Below are 21,604 nucleotides of genomic sequence, written 5' to 3'. Positions count from 1 at the left end.
TTTTTAAAGAATATTTATTCTTTTTTGACTGTCGTGTCTTAGTTGTGGTATGTGGGCTCTTCGTTGCACCGCGCGGGCTTCTCTCTAGTTGTGGTGCGCGGGCTCCAGGGTGCGTGGGCTCTGTAGTTTGTGGCACGTGGGCTCTTTAGTTGAGGTGCACGAGCTCAGTAGTTGTAGTGGGCGGGCTTACTTGCCCCGCAGCATGTGGGACCTTAGTTCCGCAACCAGGTATCAAACCCACGTCCCTGCATTGGAAGGTGGATTCTTTTTTTTTTTTTTTTTTTTTTTTGCGGTATGCGGGCCTCTCACTGTTGTGGCCTCTCCCGCTGTGGAGCACAGGCTCCGGACGCACAGGCCTAGCGGCCATGGCTCACGGGCTTAGTTGCTCCGCGGCATGTGGGATCTTCCCGGACCAGGGCACGAACCCGTGTCTCCTGCATTGGCAGGCGGATTCTCAACCACTGCGCCACCAGGGAAGCCCGGAAGGTGGATTCTTTACCACTGGACCACCAGGGAAGTCTCAATAAATCCTTTTTTTTAAGTGTTGGGAGAGAAGAGACAAAAATACTTCCTTTTTTCCCCATATAACTTTAAATTCTGTTTGAACAGAGGAATATTTTCTTGCTGTAATAAAGATTATATCAAATCAGTAACCATCATCATTCTCAATGATGAAACATTTATGACAATTTTATTAAAACCAAGTTCAAAGATCACCACTATCATCATTTTGTAATTATTAGTAATATGATTTTGGAAGATCTGTGTAATGCCATAAGACCTAAAAAAGAAAAAGAGGAATGATCTATTTGAAAGAATGAGATTGACTCATCATTAGTCACAGACAGTATGTTTGTATACTAACAAAACCTGGAGAGAGTCGCCTAAAAGCAGTTACGTTTAATTAAGAATTTAGTAAAGTGACTTAAACATTGTTCTGATGGGGGGTTGGTGGTGGTGGGATGAAATGGGAGATTGGGATTGACATATATACACTAATATGTATAAAATAAATAACTAATAAGAACCTGCTGTGTAAAAATGTAAATAAAATTCAAAAAATAAAATAAAATATGAAAAATAAACAAATAAATAGGATGCCTGGGTGGGGGGGAAGAATAAAGGTCACTTCCCAAGGTCCATGTGGGAGTTCTCCCGTCCCTTCTGCTCTTTGTCTTTTAGTTTTCAAAGATTTCCACTGGTAAGAGAATATGATATTCAAAATTGTTAACTGATTAGGGAGTCAGAAAATCCTCAAAGGGACCTCGCTTTGGCTGGGGAAACAAGTTTCCAAAGCAAAATAAACAATTTTGATTCTATCGGTGAATCTCTATAAAGAAAAGTCACTGTTACCCAAATTATATTCTTGCAGAAGAGCTAATGAGTATAGATTCTGCCACAGGTTTTATCTCCTGTTTCTGGATTAAAGAAAAGGACATTCTCTGGTGGATAAAGCCTGGGAAGGTGGGGATGAAAAAAAAACCACAAAACATTATTCTGGTATATCAGCAATTATCAGTAAGAAACTACTGTGGGCAAAATACATATATAGTAGCATATTGCCCCCAAATAGTCATGAACAATCCAGGAATAATCTTAAAAGAAATGACCAGGTTTTGGTGAAGATGTTTAACTAAACATCTAAGAAGTAATGTTTAACTAAACATTACTGAGAAAAATTAAAAGAAAATTTGAGGGACTTCCCTGGTGGTCCAGTGGTTAAGAGTCCACACTCACAATGCAGGGGGCCTGGGTTCGATCCCTGGTCAGGGAACTAGATCCCATACGCTGCAGCTAAGAGCCCGCCTGCTGCAACTGAAAATCCCATGTGCCACAACTAAAGATCCCGCATGCCGCAACTAAAGATCCAACCCAGTGCAGCCAAATAAATAAATAAATATTAAAGAAAAAAGAAAATTTGAATAAACAGAGAAACACACTGTGTTCCTATATAGAAAAAAAGAATATAAGGATGTCATGTCTTGCCAAGTTTAGTTTATATGTTTAATGTAATTTTTTTGTATTTTGAATCCATTTCTATTCATTTAACATTTTAAGAATTTAATCTAAGTGTCATCTAAGAGTATATAATTGAGTATATAAAGAGTATAAAGAGTATATAACTCTTAATCTAAGAGTATATAATGGTATGCTTAAACATTCCCTTACTTGCTTAAAATTTAGGTTGCTCCCACTTATTTTCCATGATAAGAAATGCTGTGAAGAAAATCTTTACACATAGAAAGTTCTCTCTTATTACATTTTGTACTTCCTATGACAGATTCTCATATGTGGAATTATTGGATCAAAGAAGACAATTTAAAATACTCAGTGTTAGCAATATGCAGTTTGATTAAACAACTTTAATCAAAATCTCCATGGGACTAAGAAGTTGAATAACGATTAATTTGGAAAAAATAGGTGAATATAAATGTAGCCAAGTAAAAGTTTAAAAAAAAATTGTGAAGAAGAAAACCAGGCTCTCCCAAGCATTGTGAAATGTTGTGAAGATAAATTAGTTAAATCAGTGAGGTATGTGACCCAGAAATAGAATTTGGTCTATGTGGGAATATATGCTAGAGGAGTCACTACAAACCTGTGAGTTTGGGGAGATTATTCAACAGGGGGAATTGGCACCATTGGGTAGTTTTTTGAGAAAAAATTAATCCTCACCTGGTACCATATACCAAAATAATATCCAGCTGGATTAAAAGGGTGAAGTGTGAAACAAGTGAAAACATTAGAAGAAAATCCCTGTATTCACCCACTCAGCAGATAGTCACTGAGCTGGGCCTGGGCCGGGTGTCTGCTCCTGCATGTCAACTCTGACCTTGGAAGAGCTGCAGGTGCACAGAGGAGTGTGGTTGGGCCTGGCTCCCCCAAGAGGAAGACATGGATGCTGGGGTGGCGTTGAGCAGGTGGCTCTGCCCTGACAGGGTCTGGGAAGACCTCCCCGAGGAGTGGAGGTCTGAACCCGAGAGACCTCAAGCTGGTGAGGCCGTGCAAGGAGCCCTGAGGGGCTGTGTTTGAAGACCCAGAGGTCATGCCGGCAGACCAAGGGCGAGACTGGATGTGAGTGAAGAGCTTGGCAGGATCTGGAGCTTATGAGGCTTGAATAGCGTGTGAAGCAGTTCACAGTGAATCTTGAAGGTTTGGGGAACTGATTGAAAACTGGGCAGTGTGCCGATGTGTTTGAAAGCCTGGACTGGGGGAGGCAGGGTAAGGGGTCCTGGGAAAATGGTGGAGCACAGGTTGGACGTGGTGGTGGCTTAGAGCTGGCGGATAGTGAAGTGGACAGACTCAGAGACATTCAGGAGCAGGACAAAAGAGATGGATGGGGAGTCACAGTGGGTACTGGCGCCCAGGAGCCTGGTGGAGGGAGCAGAGGCTCAGGTGGTCTTCCTAGCGGCCACCCTATTTGAAATGATATCCTCCCCCTCCTTGCAGGGATTTTTCTTTTATTTATTTATTTATTTGGCCATGCTGTGAAGCATACATAGATCTTAGTTCCCTGACCAGGGGTCAAACTCATGCCCCCTGCATTGGGAACGCGGAGTCTTAACCCCTGGACCACGAGGGAAGTCCCAGGAATTTTATTTGTTTGATTTACTAATGTATCTTCAGTTTGTAAAAATAGCAGTTGGCACCTGGTAGGTGCTTAGTAAATATCTGTTGAACAAATGAACTAATGAAGGATGAGTTCCAGATTTCTGGCTTGTGCAGCTGGATAGGCAGGGCTGATGTTTCCTAACACTGGGACATCGGAGTTGGAGCAGGAGCAGGTGTGGAGGAACATGTATCAGCTGATGGGTCCAGGGCTTCGGTATGTCAAGAAACAGGAAGGAATCCAATGGCAAACACTAGACTAGGGAAATATTTACAATAAATTATGTGGATGCCATCTTTAATATGTAAAGAGTACATGAAAACCAATTAGAAAAGATCACTAATGTTAGTAAATAAATGGTAGTATAAACATGAGTAGAAAGTCCACAAAGGATAAAGGATATAAATATTTGAAAAAAATATTCAGCCTTATTAATCCTAAAGAATGCAAACTAAATCAGTATGACAATTTCTCTCTCATCAAATTATTAACAATTTTAAATAATGAGAATAACAATGAACTGGTCAGAATGTAAATTTGTGCAGAGTGTTTGCAAAGTGATTTGAGAGAACGTATCAAGTGTCTTAAAATGTTTATATCTTTTGATCAAATAATTCTGTTTCTGGAAGTATATCATAAGGAAGCCTGAGAAAAGCCTCTCCTGCCATGTACTCTTCCCCATCTGCTTACTTGACTCTGAAACCCTGTCTTACTTGTGAAATACCCCTGGGGTCGCACAGGTAACAGGCGACTGAAGACAGGCTGTAGAAGCAGAGGGCTCCGTATGTCTGGGAACATTTTAACAACTTGAAAATTCATCAGTGAGTTTCATATTGAATTATTTGTTTTTTCTGTTGTGTTTCTAGATGAAGACCGTCAGCGTTGCCTTAGTTTTGTGCCTGAATGTTGGTGTGGACCCTCCAGATGTGGTGAAGACTACTCCTTGTGCACGTTTGGAATGCTGGATTGGTAAGCATGGGTCCCTCTCTTACGGCCTGTTGCAGGGATCACTGCGTGGGGTTCTGGGCTTGGCAGGGCTTGCCTCCACTGTTCTGGTCCAGTGCAGGCCTGTGATTGGTTTGTGGAAATCTGAAGATTTTATTTCATTTTGCAGTTATATAACGTTTAGGCTATTTTAGATACATTCACTTATGATTTGCCGTGGAGAAAGTGTCTCAAGAAAAATTGATAAAATAATGACTATTGGATTATATAATTTTCTCCTTTAAATTTGTCCTGCGTCTGGCATGTAGTACGAGTTATATTTATTTATTTTAGGCTGTGTTGGGTCTTCATTTCTGTGTGTGGGCTTTCTCTAGTTGTGGCGAGCGGGGGCCACTCTTCATCACGGTACACGGGCCTCTCACTGTCACGGCCTCTCTTGTTGCGGAGCACAGGCTCCAGATGCGCAGGCTCAGTAGTTGTGGCTCATGGGCCTAGTTGCTCTGTGGCATGTGGGATCTTCCCAGACCTGGGCTCGAACCCGTGTCCCCTGCATTGGCAGGCGGACTCTCAACCACTGCGCCACCAGGGAAGCCCAGTACAAGTTATATACACATAAACCTGAATGACTGATGCCTGTATGCAGGTGCCTCAGTTGCACAGTGAGGAGTCCCACCTAGCTCTTTCCAGGAGGAGGCGAGGCTGTTCTTTGTCGTCATCCCCCTCGGAGCATCTTAGCACAGTGTTGACTAGAGATGGTGAGTGTGCACAACCTCACTTGTTTCTGGTCTTAGGGAGAATGCATTAGGTTCCCACCACTAAATAGGGCATTAGCCAAAGTTTTTTTCTGATGCTTTTTCTAAGGTAAGAAGTTCACTTCTGTTCTTAGTTTGCTGAGAGTTTCTGTCAAGAATCAATGTTGCATCTTATAAAAGGCTTTCTCAACATGTTGAGATAATCACCTGGCTTTTCTCTTTTAGTCTGTTGATGTGGTGAATTATATGGATTGATTTTTTGGTTGTTGAGCCAACCGTGAATTTCTGGCATAAACCTCACTTGTATTATCTTTTTCATATGTTCCTGGATTTGACTGCTAATAATTTTGTTAAGGAATTTTGCATCTCTGTTTATGAAGCATATTGGTCTATAGTTGTCTCATCTTGTAACATATTTGTTTGGTTTTGGTACCAAAATAATGCTTGGTCTCATTAAATGAGTTGAGAAATATTCCCATCTTTTCTTTTTTATGGAAGAGTTTGTATTGATTTGGGTATTATTTCTTCTCTAAATTTTAGTGTAATTTACTAATGAAGCCATCACAGTATGAATTTTCCTTTGTTTCTGTCACTGATTATTCAGCTTTCTCTTGTTGGTAGGATCAGGGCCCCCCCCCCCCCCCCGCCCAGCTTTTTCTATTCTAAGCAAAAGCAGAAATTCCCTTTATCTACTTTAAATAGTAAAAATTACAAATTTATTATAATCTGAATTGGAAAAAAGTTATTTTTCCCACTTACCTGTCTCTCTACTCTTTGGGGGTGTCTTAGGATGACAGCCTTTGTTTCACAGCCTCTTGCCTGAAGTATAGGCCCCTTGTTCCCCAAGCCCAGTGACAGTAGCTGTTTTCTGTGGCCAGTTTCCTTAGGTGCTTTCTTGGCTCTCTGCCATCCCCTGGTGACTGTGCCAATTGAAATTGACTTCTTATTAGCCACCACTGACTGTTTCCACTTCATTTATCCCTTGTCAAAGCTGAATTTAATCAATTGTTTTCTATTTCCTCCCTCTTTAACTACTTTTCTGTTAGGTTTTTTTAACACAGGGCTTCTCAACCTGGATCCTGGTGTGTACTCCTAGGGATGCGTGAGCCCGCTGGGTTTGTGTGGGTGGTAGTGTCTGAGTACAGCATTGCACCTTCCGGGCTGAGGGGCCTTGGTTTTTATTAGATTCTCTAGGGGTCCTTTGCCTCCTACCCTCCTGTCCCCAAGTAGAAATCAAAGAACCCTCCCTCACGTCTCACCCAGTCTCTTTGATTAGTATTTATGGGACAATGTTAATGAAAACGCAAAGAATTCCTTACTTCCTTCTTGGTGTGAAATCCAGCAAACGAATAGATTTTTAAATATTGTGTTCTTAAAAAATTTTTGCAATTCAGGTATGCAATCTACTTTGTAATAATTTCGATGGATTTTGAATTCAAAAGGGCACATTGCCGGTTTTTTTAGATTAATTTTGTTTATTTGTTTATTTATGGCTGCATTGGGTCTTTGTTGCTGCACGGGCTTTCTCTAGTTGTGGTGAGTGGGGGCCCCTCTTTGTTGCGGTGCACGGGCTTCTCCTTGCAGTGGCTTCTCTTGTTGCAGAGCATGGGCTCCAGGTGTGCAGGCTTCAATAGTTGCGGCCCGCCGGCTCAGTGGTTGTGGCACACAGGCTTGGTTGCTTCGTGGCATGTAGGATCTTCCCGGACCAGGGATCAAACCTGTGTCCCCTGCATTGGCAGGTGGATTCTTAGCCACTGCGCCACCAGGGAAGTCCCCACATTGCCTTTTTTAAGTTGAAAAAATTTTGCTTGGCTTTTATTAAAAAGTGGGTCCTTCTGTTGGTGATTTTAACAATATGGGATAAGAAAAAAAAACTCGTAGAGATTTTATTCAGCAAATTTGTAATGGTGTCTAGCAGCTTATATTTTAATTTTTATTTTGAAAAAACATTTTCAAAAGTTGCAAGTAGAGCACTAAGCAGTTTTTTTCCTGATTCATTTGAAAGTAAGCTGCTGAAATGATGCTCCATCACCTTGGAATCCTTTAGTGTGTGATTCCTACAAACAAGAGTTTCTCTTTCATAATGACAACTTGGTCTTCACAGACAGGGGATTAACATGGATGCCCTGCTACTGGGTAAGCTTCAGGATGCATTCAAGTTTGCGAGGTGTCCCCATAAGGTCCGTTATGGCACAAGGACCCTTTGCTGTATCACCCATTGCCTTTAATTTAGTCTCATTCAGGCTGGAGCAGGCCTCAGTCTTTCCTTAACCTTCATAACCTTGACATTCAGAAGATCACTGGCACTCTGTTTAGCAGAACAACCCTGATGTTTCCTCGGGATTAAATTTTGTTTATGCCTCTTTGGCAAGAGTGTCATGGAAGAGATCCGCCTTCCTCCGTGGTGTCCTGTCAGGAGGCACGTGACTTTGATTTATCCCATTGCTGGTTATGTAACTCTTTTATCACTTGATTAAGTTGGTGTGGTACCTGAACTTCAGCTGTGAAATCCGCCCCCTTCCCTTTTGTAGTTAATAAGTATTTGGGGGGAAGAGATGCTTTGGCTGCGTTAATATTTCTTTCCTCATCAGACTTTCAGTTTATTCAATTTGAACTCATGGTTTCCTTTTTTATATTTTATATATTTTTATTCCTATTTTATATTATAATCAGTGGATTATAGTCCAATATTACCATCATTTATCTTGATACCCTACTTGTTTCCCATTTAACTAGTGGGAACCCATTCCCACTGGCTTATATGGCCTTTTGTCTTGCTTCCATTGTCCTTAGAGTTACGTTTGTACTTTCTTCCCCCCCCCCCGTATGCGGGCCTCACAGTGTTGTGGCCTCTCCCGTTGCAGAGCACAGGCTCTGGAAGCACAGGCTCAGTGGCCATGGCTCACGGGCCCAGCTGCTCCGTGGCATGTGGGATCTTCCCGGACCGGGGCACGCACCCTTGTCCCCTGCATTGGCAGGCGGATTCTCAACCACTGCGCCACCAGGGAAGCCCGACGTTTGTACTTTCTGTCTCATCTTGTCTTTCCCTGCTCCATTCCTGGGATCAGCCATTCCTCCAAGGAGCCCAGTTCCTTTTAGTGGCAAATTGAAGTTGAAAACCAAGATCTGGGTTCTAGGTGTTCTTTTTTTTTTTTTTTTTTTTTTTTTGCGGTATGCGGGCCTCTCACTGTTGTGGCCTCTCCCGTTGCGGAGCACAGGCTCCGGACGCGCAGGCCTAGCGGCCATGGCTCACGGGCTTAGTTGCTCCGCGGCATGTGGGATCTTCCCGGACCAGGGCACGAACCCGTGTCTCCTGCATCGGCAGGCGGATTCTCAACCACTGCGCCACCAGGGAAGCCCTAGGTGTTCTTATTGGAGCTGTGTACTGTGTTGTTTCTCCCATTGCCTCTCTCATTGGACGGAGCAAGGGAATGCACACATGCACACATGTGCATAATATGTGTATGTGTTTCTGTGTGGACACACATTCATATCTATATTTCAGTATTATCTATACAAATAAAAAACATGCATTACATTACTGCCTCCCATTCCAAACCAATAGGAATTTTCCATATTTATAACTCTTCCTCTGACAGTGAAAACCTTGGTATCCTTCATCCTTAATATATTTACTAATTTGATGAATCCTCCTGTGTGAACCAACTTCTTATCCCTGTCATCACACTCTTTTATTTTATACCCAGGTGCTTTCCCCACAGATGTCCGTCCTCCTCATTGCCTGGGCTCCGATACCCCATATGGGTCACCGCTCCACAGACATACCTTCTTTCCTTCCCCCGTACAGGCCCTGAGCCCCTGATTGGACTTGACAGCTCATTCTGGGCTGCTGCAGTTACCCTCATCCTAGAGTAGGTGCCAACATTGCCCAGACCTGCCTCTCCCCCCAATGGCTTTAGGATTGTTCAAGAAGGGATTTCAGCATTTTCAACAAGTGCTTTAGGTTTCAGGTTGGCTAGCTCAAGGGATGATGATATATCAGTAACCAAGATGGAGAGTTGGGGGCCAGCTGGGCAGGGGAGATAATGGGATTATGTTTTGTGTAAGGTAAGATGCTTCTGGAATGCTTAGAGTAGAGCCGCCTTCCAGCAGACAGCTGGAAAGACCTCTCTGGTTGGAGAAAGGGATTTGAGGGACATCACCTGCTGAGAATGTGCAGTGACCAGAGGGGGAGGAGCAGAGCCAGGCTGTGAGTGAGTGGGGAGGGGTGCCGCCTGTGACGGAGACCCCTCTGGGTGGGCAGAGGTAGGAGGAGGGCCGGGTGCCACTGGATGAGAGTTTCAGGTTGGCATTGTCACAAGCTGTGGCTGCAGTTGAGTGAGAGATGCTGGGAGCCTGGAGAGCGAAGGGGAGAGGGACAGTGAAGACTTGGCTGGCGAGCCAAGGAGACCCAGGCTCGATGACGGCTTGGTTCTGCCTTTTTCAGGATGGGAATACCCAGAGTATGTCATGAGTGGGGAAGGAGTCCCGAGGAAGACCCCCTGCAGGGGTTGGTGCCTTCACATAACCTAAAAAGATGTTTCTGTTTAGAAGGCAACCGATCGATGTTTTATACATGGTCTTAGCATTTTGTGCTCTATCACTAGAATTCAAAAGGTTTTGCATTCGTCAAGACCCCAGCTTATTCATTCCAGCTGGTTCACTCAGTGAGTCCCTTAACCATGTGGGGCCTTAGTTTCCTCATCTGCAAAATGGAGCTGATGATGGCACCCACCTTTTGGCTGGAGGGCGATTAACTGGAGCGTGAACTGGGCTTAGCATGGGGACTGCCCTCAGCCAGGAGCAGCCCCCACGGGCCTGCACCCTCCTCCCCACCCCACCTAGCAGGCCAAGGTGCTGAGTGGGAGCTTGAGCTCTTCTTGCGTCTGTGCTACCTCTGCTCCGTTCTGTGTGCTCGCCCCAAAAGAGAGGGGAAAGAACCCTGTGCTTCTGTGCACAGGGCTGGGTAGGCATTACGAGTTGATTGCTTTATGGCTGCAGATACACATCAAACTGGTGAGACTGTGCTGGTTGAAACTGCCCTGATCTCAGGGACAAGGGGTCTGGGAGATTGAGAAATAGACAGATTCTTACTTTTCCAGTCCCTTTTTGTGTAGCTGTATGCTCACAGGTCTCCATATACATTGGGGAGAACCCTACTTCCAGAGGCTCAGAGGATGTAAGAGTCCCTGAAGCAGCCCTTTAGGTTTTCCTGTGGTGCCAGAACAAGCGAGTAGAGGTTGCACCACAGTACTCTGCAGTGATGGCCTGCCCTCCCTGCTGGACTGTTGCACAGCCAAGGCCCAGCTTCCGAGCTCCGGCTGAGGGAGGAGGAAAGGTGCACAGGCCCTGAGTAGCCCGGCAGGAGTGTGTGTGCAGACATGAGGCTGTAGACGTGGTCTGGGAGCTAAACACCTCTCCCCACCCGATCCCTCTGTTCCTGTAGATAATAAGATGCTGTTTTATTTCATGGAGGCGACACTCAGGGAAGCAGGGGGGAAGCTGTTTTGTTTTATGGCCCCACATTAAAGTAAAAACAATCCCGCTAAAGAACGGTGCTCCCATACCTGCTGGAGGAATCTGTGTTTTAAAACAGAGTGTAGGGCTTCCCTGGTGGCGCAGTGGTTGAGAGTCCGCCTGCCGATGCAGGGGACATGGGTTTATGCCCCGGTCCGGGAGGATCCCACATGCCACAGAGCGGCTGGGCCCGTGAGCCATGGCCGCTGAGCCTGCGCGTCCGGAGCCTGTGCTTCGCAACGGGAGAGGCCACAACAGTGAGAAGCCCATATACAGCCAAAAAAAAAAAAAAAAGTGTAGATGAGCTGAGTGCTGAACAGGAGAGAGTGTAATTTAGCCTTGATGTGTTTTATGTCTAACTAATGATAGCCGTGTATCACAGGTAAGAAGGCTATGCGTTTGTCGGATGCTTGGGAATTTGGTTATCCTAAGGAAATATTTAGGAGGCACTTTGCTTTGTTTCCCTTATTCCTTAGAGAAAAGCATTTTCTTCTTCCCTCCATACAAGTGGGCATTAAGAGACCTGTGCTGATGAGCTAAAAATAGTGATGGTAGGCCTTTGCGTGTCGCTCTTGGTTTTACAGACACTTTCACAGACTGTTGTCTGATTCTTACATCAGACTTGGGCTTGAGAGATAGTTGAGTTGGTCAACAGATGTTTGTTAAGTAGAGATCTACGTGTTAAGTGTAGAGGTATACACAGAAGAAATGTAGGTCGTGATCCTTGGGATTTCGCTGGAGACAAGACCAAGGGAGACAGGCCCCTCGAGCTCAGCAGATTTGGGGGAGTCGGAATGGGCCACATGGGTTGGGGGGGCTGCACAGGAGGTGAGAGTGAAGGACTCCGGGAAGAGAAGAAGCCTGGTGGTGGGGACTGAGCCCTGGGAACGCTTGCTGGGCTCACCTGGGCCCTGCTGCTGGATGCTGGGGCACGCCCCATGCCTGCACCTGGGACCCTTGCTCTAAGGGGCTCCTGGTTTAAACCCCGTTTTCTCTGTCCGGTGACGCCAGCCTCTTGTAGTAGTGTCTGGGTTTCCCCCAAAGGAGGACTGTGTAACTGCTTGGAGCCTCCCTTCCTCTCTACTGTGCAAAGTGACTTTTGTGTAAACAGCGAGGCCCATACTTAAAACAGGGCGTCCCAACCACCCTCTCAGCTCTTTTGAGAACACATCCAGCTCTTGGTGTTTGTATACAACACAGCAAAAGACAACAGGGACCTGGTCTACTTGTGGATATGTGGGGAGGGAGGTTGAGTGGTTAGGATGGGGCTTAATTGTAGAGAAGGCTCCTGCAGGATTCTGGCTCCCTTCCTAGGACCCTCAGGTACTGGGAGGATTGGGGTTGGGCCATTAGCCAGAGCGTTACTGCCACGGGCCGTACAGCTGAGGGGCTCCCAGCTCTATCCTTGAGCTCAGTGAGATGAAATGCCTCTCACTCTGTGCGCTACTACTTATAAAATGTATGTAGATGATATTATGGCTAATAGAATACAGAACCATTAAAAACCGTTTCTGATTTCAGTGGCCTTTTTGCCATTAAGTACTTTCTCAAGCAAAAATTAGTTACACAACTGATTAGTGGCAGAGTCCTTAAAAGACATATAAAGAAATTTGCACTTGATCTGGGAGGCAGTGCTCAGTTAATAAGCCGATGAACAAATACTTAGGAAATGTCCACTAAATACAAGCTACAAAGAAGTACAAATGTTCCTTGAGCAGTGAGCTCTACATGTTTCTAAAATTTCAATTTGTACTGAAGGATAGCATACGTTTAGGAAGGTGCACTGATTCAAGTATGTTGTTGGTAACTTTTCCCAAACTGATCAGACCCAGATCAAGAAACAATATTATCAGCAGCCTGGAAGCCCATCTTGTCTCTTATCACCTTCCAGTCACCCAGGCCCTGGGCTCCATCCACTGTATTGACAGTGCCTGTTATCTCTGCTGATTTTGCATGTTATCTAAATGGGAGCATTCAGGAGGCACCATAGGCCTTTTGGGGGAGTGACATCATAGAAGTATTATTTTAGAAGGACTCACTGTGCTGGTCTGTTGAAAGGAGACAGGTCAGTGGGTTGAGAGGAGACAGGTCAGTGAGCCCTACTGCACTCCCTGGCCTCTGCCCTCTGCTCCCTGCAGCGTCTTCAGGGGCTGGCTGGGAGCAGGGAGTCTCAGTAGTGTTGACACGAGGTGCTGCTGGTTGGACCAATACAGTTGTAGCTGATGGTTGTAGTGACCATCACGTAGTGACCAACGTAGTTGCAGTGATGGGGCACAGGGTCTTTTGAAGGAAAATTGGATAGGACATGGTAGTCGGGTTATGTAAATGTGAAGAAGATGGGGAGGTAAAAAAGGCTCCACTTTTTGGGCTGGCTGAATGCCAGCACCACCAGGAACCTTTGTGACCTTGGACTAAGTCATCTGACCACTTTAAGCTTCAGCTTTCTCTTCTTTGTTATGAGGTGGGTTGGACTAAGTCCATGTCATTGTGAAGTTCTAAGCGTCATGAAATACAGAGGGTTATGCTGAAAAGCTTGCAGGCAGGGAGATTTATCAAGAGCTAAAATTTTATACAAATGCCAAATACCATCTACTTTTCTTTCCATCCATCTATCCACCCACCCACCCACCCACTCACTCACTAATTCACTTTGTTCATTAAGTAGAAACCCATGAAGGCATTAGAAGAGAAGTGTTTTATTAAGACAGAACTACAATTTTAAATTTATGTTCTGTCCACTTCACCCTACATCAGATTGATAACATTGTCAGCAGTATCCACCCAGGAATTTAATTTTAGTTTACTTAAGTTATTTAGTTGTTTATTTTAGTAAATGTAGTATTAAATGCACCATTTTAGTTGTCCTCATTCTTTCCCTCTCTTCACCTCCCCCTCTCCCACTCACTGTCATATTCTTGGGAGGAAACCATAAAACTAATTGACCGCAGGGATTCCCAGTGGGTCAGATGTGACAGCCTCACTTAGTTGATCACAGCCTGATGGATGGCCGGTAGCTGCCCCTGCTCCTCCCTTGGGTGGTGGTATTTCGATCCGAGACCAGGGGACGAAGAGTGGGTGCTGCTGTCGGCCGCCACTGCCGATGAGGCTCCAGTGTCTGCTGGGCCGTCAGTGAGGTGCACAGAGAAGTGTGCTGCGGCTCTCTCCAGCTCCCACATGCTTTCCACATGCCCTCACTGGGAACAATGCGGGGAGGAAGGGGCAGGTGGGGGCCTGGGCTTTCCAGAGGATGAAGTCCCAGGAGGAGGTGTAGTTTTCGTCCTCCCTGCATTCTGGGCCTTTGGAACTCCCTCCCTCCCTTTGCCTTTGTTGTGGTTCTTTAGAGGATGTGCCTAAGAGCTGCCACTGATCAGTGTGATTCCTGGGCAGGCCTTTATCTTTTTACAGAGGAAACCACTTTTGTTCTCTTAGCCATAGGTTACCTGTGGCCAGAGCGCTGACCACAAGGGCACTGCATGGAAGTGTGGATGCATGAATTAGATGCGTTCAAACCAGCTCTGACATTTACTCTCTTGGTCATCATGCACAGGACATGACCAGCTATTTGATGGCTTCTATTTGTTGAAGCTGTTTTCTGCTTCCCTTTGCTCTGTTTCCCTGCCCTATGTACTTAGGTGGCCCTTAATTTTAACTTTTCAGATCCCAATTCATTCCTGTCTCTTGCCAGTCTTGTGATTCAGATTACAGCAGCGTTGATTGCTGTCATTATAATTCTTTTGAGACCTTAACACTCTGTCCCTACTATATCAGAGAGAGCTAAAGATTAACCTCTTAGTTATGGATTAAAACAAGTTTACCATAATTCTTCCAGATAAGTTAGTTACAACCCAATTTTCACCAGGTTTCCCTCAGCCAGAGCTGCTCATCAGGTCACTGGCCTCTTCTGAAGCTATTGAATTAGACTTTCCAGGGTGGGGCCTGGCATCTCTATGAAGAGTCCTTGATGACTTTGACATATCCATGGTAAAGGCCCCTCCCAACTCTAAAGTCCTGTTACTTAATTTTAAATTTTATTTTTATTTATTTATTTTTGGCTGCACTGGGTCTTTGTTGCTGCATGTGGGCTTTCTCTAGTTGCAGCGAGCGGGGGCTACTCTTCATTGCAGTGCAGGGGCTTCTCATTGTGGTGGCTTCTCTTGTGGAGCACAAGCTCTAGGCGCGCGGCCTCTAGAGCGCAGGCTCAGTAGTTGTGGCACACGGGCTTAGTTGCTCTGCGACATGTGGGATCATCCCAGACCAGGGCTCGAACCCGTGTCCCCTGCATTGGCAGGCGGATTCTCAACCACTGCACCACCAGGGATGCCCTACTTAATTTTATAATTCATTTTTGTGTTATTTTATTTTTATCAAGGTAACATGCATATCTTAAAAATCAAACAGTACTAAAAGGTAGATTAAGAAAGAGCTCTGTCCTGCTCCCACCCTTCCCAGAGGGGCTACTCTGATTGAGTCCTTTCTTGTCTATAATATAACCTTTTCCCCTGTAGTTACAAATTTGCTAAATTTTCTGTGAACTTTTGAGTTTATTTTATTTTTTACATATATTCCAGTACATCTGTCAAATGCTATCAATATTTTTTCCAGTGCTCAGATAATCGGTTACTTTTAAAAAAAAACACTCTTCTAGCTCCTGTTGGGCTCCTTGGTCTCTGGATCTGGTACATGGGTGTCTTGTGGTTTTTCTTTTTTTGTTTCTCTCTGTCTGTTTCTCACTGTCTCTCTGTCTCATTTCCTGAATCCTATGTTGCCTTCTTTTGTAGCCTGTTTCCCAAGAAGAGGAACATGAGAACAGGTTTTGTGTTTACATGTCTGAAAAGACCTGTATTTTACCCTCAGAGTTGAATATCAGGTTGAAATTATTTTCACAGAGGATTTGAAGGCATTGCTGTATTTTGTCCAGCTTATAATGCTGTTGGGAAATCCAGAGCTTTTCCCATTCCTGATTCTGTGTTTGTGATCTGATTTTTCTTTATGGATTTTTCTTTGTCTTTCTTTCTTTTTTTTTTTTTTGGTGGTGCTGTGCGGCTTGTGGAATCTTAGTTCTGACCAGGGATCGAACCCAGACCCCGCCAGTGAGAGTCCTAACTACTGGACTGCCAGGGAATTCCCTGTCTTTTGTTTTTTAACAATTGGATTATGATGTGTCAGGATGTGGTTTCCTTGGGTTAATCCTGTTTGTGGTTCACTGAGCTTCTGGAATCTATTAGTTTACATCTCTTACCAAATTGGGGAAGTTAACAGGCATTATATCTTCAACTACTTTTTGAGCTCTGCACTTACTTTTCTTTTTGAGACTCTGATGACACTAACATTAGACCTTTTGTTATTGTCCCCCAGTCCCTTTAGGCTCTTTTCTTGGGAGTCATTCCATTTCTACAAAGAGGAATCTCGAATTCTCTACCAGGGTAGGATTGTTCAGCGGTGGCCAGGAGGAGAGGAGAGATTAGCTGATATACTTTGTGGAAGATAGTATTTGAGAGGGATACTTTGGGAGAGTTGGGGCAGAGTTAGTATTAATACATGAAAAACAAGGAGACTGAAAAACAATTCAAGAAAGATGTCATTTTCATACACTACTTGGCTCAGCATTGAATAATATTTCCATAGGCATTACTAATGTAAGACACTGAATATTAATTTAATAAAAATGTGATGTGGTTACGTTGGGAGAATAGGGAATGGGGGAGTGGGATGGTGGCCGAAGAGAGGACAGAGACTTCTCACTCTGAGAAGTGAGGCTTGGCATGTGGATGGAGGGGCAGGAATGCTGCTTTTTTTTGAAAGCTTTGTGATGCTATCTGCCTTAAGTCAAGTATATATGAATAACTTTGAGTTTAAAGAAGCCCATGAGAATGCTCTGGTTAAAAGGGAGAGGCTGAATATCCTAGAGCATGGAGTTTAGTGTCTGAGAAAGTGGAATGATCTGGAATCCAGAACATAGAGTGGAAGAATTAGTCACAGTTAGGAGGAGAATTAGATAAAAGACTTAAGTATTCTACCTATCCAGTAGTCTAACCTCTTCCTTTGAAAAAAGTGCTTTCTGATTGAAATTAGAGACTTTGTTGAAAACAGTTTCCTACAGCTTTTAAAGTATGGTCTGTGGACCACTGGGGGTTCCTGAGACCCCTTCAAGGATCCACGGGGTTGGAACTATTTTGTAATAATGTTAAGATGTTATTGGCCTCTCACTCCCTCTTGCGAGAGCACCGGAATCACAGCTAACTGCTGAACAATCATTGACAGGAAGACACTGGAACTCACCAAGAAAGATACCCCACATCCAAAGACAAAGGGGACGCCACAATGAGACGGTAGGAGGGGTGCAATCACAATAAAATCAAATCCCATAACTTCTGGGTGGTTGACTCACAAACTGGAGAACACTTATACCACAGAAATCCACCCACTGGAGTGAAGGTTCTGAGCCCCACATCAGGCTTCCCAACCTGGGGGTCTGGCAACCGGAGGAGGAATTCCTAGAGAATCAGACTTGAAGGCTAGAGGGATTAGATTGCAGGACTTTGACAGGACTGGGGGAAACAGAGACTCCACTCTTGGAAGGCACACACAAGGTAGTGTGTGCATTGGGACCCAGGGGAAGGAGCAGTGACCCCATAGGAGACTGAACCAGACCTACCTGCTAGTATTGGAGGGTCTCCTGCAGAGGTGGGGGGTGGCTGTGGCTCACCATGGGACACTGGAAGCAGAAGTTCTGGGAAGTACTCCTTGGCATGAGCCCTCCCAGAGTCTGCCATTAGCCCCACCAAAGAGCCTGGTAGGCTCCAGTGCTGGGTCACCTCAGGCCAAACAACCAACAGGGAGGGAACTCAGCCCCACCCATCAGCAGATGAGTGGATTAAAGTTTTACTGAGCTCTGCCCACCAGAGCAACAGCCAGTTCTACCCACCACCAGTCCCTCTCATCAGGAAGCTTGCACAAGCCTCTTAGATAGCCTCATCCACCAGAGGGCAGACAGCAGAAACAAGAAGAGCTACAATTCTGCAGCCTGTGGAAGGAAAACCATATTCACAGAAAGATAGAGAAAATGAAAAGGCAGAGGACTTTGTACTAGATGAAGGAACAAGATAAAACCCCAGAAAAACAACTAAATGAAGTGGAGATAGGCAACCTTCCACAAAAAGAATTCAGAATAATGATAGTGAAGATGATTCAGGACCTCGGAAAAAGAATGGAGGCAAAGATGGAGAAGATGCAAGAAATGTTTAACAAAGGCCTAGAAGAATTAAAGAACAAACACCTAGAAGAATTAAAGAACAAACAAACAGAGATGAACAATACAATAGCTGAAATGAAAAATACACTAGAAGGAATCAGTAGCGGAATAACTGAGGCAGAAGAACGGATAGGTGACCTGGAAGACAGAATGGTGGAATTCACTGCTGTGGAACAGGATAAAGAAAGAAGAATGCAAAGAAATGAAGACAGCCTAAGAGACCTCTGGGACAACATTAAATGCACCAACATTCACATTATAGGTGTTCCAGAAGGAGAAGAGAGAGAGAAAGGACCCGAGAAAATATTTGAAGAGATTATAGTCAAAAAGTTCCCTAACATGGGAAATGAAATAGCCACCCAAGTCCAGGAAGCACAGAGAGTCCCAGGCAGGATAAACCCAAGGAGAAACATGCCGCAACACATAGTAATCAAACTGACAAAAATTAAAGGCAAAGAAAAGTTATTGAAAGCAACAAGGGAGAAATGGCAACATACAAGGGAACTCCCATAAGGTTAACAGCTGGTTTCTGAGCAGAAACTCTACAAGCCAGAAGGGAGTGGCACAATATATTTAAAGTGATGAAAGGGAAGAACCTACAACCAAGGTTACTCTACCCAGCAAGGATCTTATTCATACTCGACAGAGAAATCAAAAGTTTTACACACAAGCAAAAGCTAAGAGAATTCAGCATCACCAAACCAGCTCTACAACAAATGCTAAAGGAACTTCTCTAAGTGGGAAACACAAGAGAAGAAAAGGACCTACAAAAACAAACCAGTAACAATTAAGAAAATGGTAATAGGAACATACATCTTGATAATTACCTTAAACATGAATGGATTAAATGCTTCAACCAAAAGACACAGGCTTGCTGAATGGATACCAAAACAAGACCCATACAAAAGACCCACTTCAGACCTAGGGACACATACAGACTGAAAGTGAGGGGATGGAAAAACATATTCCATGCAAATGGAAATCAAAAAAAAAGCTGGAGTAGCAATACTCATATCAGATAAAATAGACTTTAAAATAAACGATATTCCAAGAGACAAGGAAGGACACTACATAATGATCAAGGGATCGTTCCAAGAAGAAGATATAGCAATTATAAATATATATGCATGCAACATAGGAGCACCTCAATACATAAGGCAACTGCTAACAGCTATAAAAGAGGAAATCGACAGTAACACAATAATAGTGGGGGACTTTAACACCTCACTTACACCAATGGACAGATCATCTAGGCAGAAAATTAATAAGGAAACACAAGCTTTAAATGACACAATAGACCAGATAGATTTAATTGATATTTATAGGACATTCCATCCTATAATGTCCTATATTACACTTTCTTCTCAAGTGCACACAGAACATTCTCCAGGATAGATCACATCTTGGGTCACAAATCAAGCCTCAGTAAATTTAAGAAAATTGAAATCATATCAAGCATCTTCTCTGACCACAGTGCTATGAGATTCAAAATCAATTACAGGGAAAAAAAATAAAAAAAACACAAACACATGGAGGCTAAACAATATGTTACTTAATAACCAAGAGATCACTGAAGAAATCAAAGAGGAAATCAAAAAATGCCTAGAGACAAATTACAATGAAAACACAACAATCCAAAACCCATGGGATGTGGCAAAAGCAGTTCTAAGAGGGAAGTTTATAGCAATACGACCCTACCTCAAGAAATAAGAAAAATCTCAAATAAACAATCTAACCTTACACCTAAAGGCACTAGAGAAAGAAGAACAAACAAAACCCAAAGTTAGTAGAAGGAAAGAAATCATAAAGATCAGAGTAGAAATAAATGAAATAGAAACAAAGAAAACAATAGCAAAGATCAATAAAACGAAAAGCTAGTTCTTTGAGAAGATAAACAAAATCGATAAACCTTTAGCCAGACTCATCAAGAAAAAGAGGGAGAGGACTCAAATCAATAAAATTAGAAATGAAAAAGGAGAAGTTACAATGGACACCACAGAAATACAAAGCATCATAAGAGACTACTACAAGCAACTCTACACCAATAAAATGGACAACCTGGAAGAAATGGACAAATTCTTAGGTATAACCTTCCAAGTCTGAACCAGGAAGAAATAGAAAATATAAAAAGACCAATCACAAGTAATAAAATTGAAACTGTGATTTAAAAAAACTTACAACAAACAAAAGTCCAGGACCAGGTGGCTTCACAGATGAATTCTATCAAACATTTAGAGAAGAGCTAACACCCATCCTTCTCAAACTTTTCCAAAAAATTGCAGAGGGAAGAACACTCCCAAACTCACTCTACGAAGCCACCATCACCCTGATACCAAAACCAGACAAAGATACTACAAAAAAAGAAAATGACAGACCAATATCACTGATGAATATAGATGCAAAAATCCTCAGCAAAATACTAGGAAACAGAATCCAACAACACATTAAAAGGATCATTCACCATGATCAAGTGGGATTTATCCCAGGGATGCAGGATTCTTCAATATATGCAAATCAATCAACATGATACACCGTATTAACAAATTGAAGACGAAAAACCATATGATCATCTCAGTAAATGCAGAAAAAGCTTTTGACACAATTCAACACCGGTTTATGATAAAAACTCTCCAGAAAGTGGGCACAGAGGGAACCTACCTCAACATAATAAAGGCCATATGCAACAAACCCACAGCAAACATCATTCTCAATGGTGAAAAACTGAAAGCATTTCTTCTAAGATCAGGAACGAGACAAGGATGTCCGCTCTCACCACTATTATTCAACATAGTTTTGTAAGTCCTAGCCACGGCAATCAGAGAAGAAGAAGAAATGAAAGGAATACACATTGGAAAAGAAGAAGTAAAACTGTCACTGTTTGCAGATGACATGATACTATACATAGAGAATCCTAAAAATACCACCAGAAAACTACTAGAGATAATCATTGAATTTGGTGAAGTTGCAGGATACAAAATTAATGCACAGAAATCTCTTGCATTCCTATACACTAATGATGAAAAATCCGAAAGAGAAATTAAGGAAACAATCCCATTCACCATTGCAACAAAAAGAGTAAAATACCTAGGAATAAACCTACCTAAGGAGGTAAAAGACCTGTACTCAGAAAACTATAAGACACTGATGAAAGAAATCAAAGATGACACAAACAGATGGAGAGATATACCATGTTCTTGGATTGGAAGAATCAATATTGTGAAAATGACTGTACTACCCAAAGCAATCTACAGATTCAATGCAATCAATCCCTATCAAATTACCATGGCATTTTTTACAGAACTAGAACAAAAAATCTTAAAATTTGTATGGAGACACAAAAGACCCTGAATAGCCAAAACAGTCTTGAGGGAAAAAAGTGGAGCTGGAGGAATCAGACTCCCTGACCTCAGACTATACTACAGAGCTACAGTAATCAAGACAGTATGGTACTGGCACAAAAACAGAAATATAAGATCAATGGAACAGGATAGAAAGCCCAGAAATAAACCCATGCACCTGTGGTCAACTAAT

The 21,604-nt window shown here is 43.3% G+C and overlaps 1 protein-coding gene across 3 annotated transcripts in view; it reads left to right on the top strand.

The window, feature by feature from the left end:
- RPTOR (regulatory associated protein of MTOR complex 1) overlaps positions 1-21,604 on the top strand; it is a 337,818-nt gene that overhangs the window by 73,048 nt on the left and 243,166 nt on the right. For all 3 annotated transcript variants that reach the window (XM_059048339.2, XM_059048338.2, XM_067021425.1), the window contains exon 2: positions 4,474-4,576. In XM_059048339.2, coding sequence (XP_058904322.1) covers positions 4,474-4,576 — 103 coding nt within the window. The remainder of the gene's footprint in view (positions 1-4,473; positions 4,577-21,604) is intronic.

Source organism: Kogia breviceps, chromosome 19 (genome assembly GCF_026419965.1).
Source record: "Kogia breviceps isolate mKogBre1 chromosome 19, mKogBre1 haplotype 1, whole genome shotgun sequence".
In the NCBI taxonomy this organism is placed as follows: domain Eukaryota; kingdom Metazoa; phylum Chordata; class Mammalia; order Artiodactyla; family Physeteridae; genus Kogia; species Kogia breviceps.
This window is presented reverse-complemented; position numbering and strand designations above follow the sequence as displayed.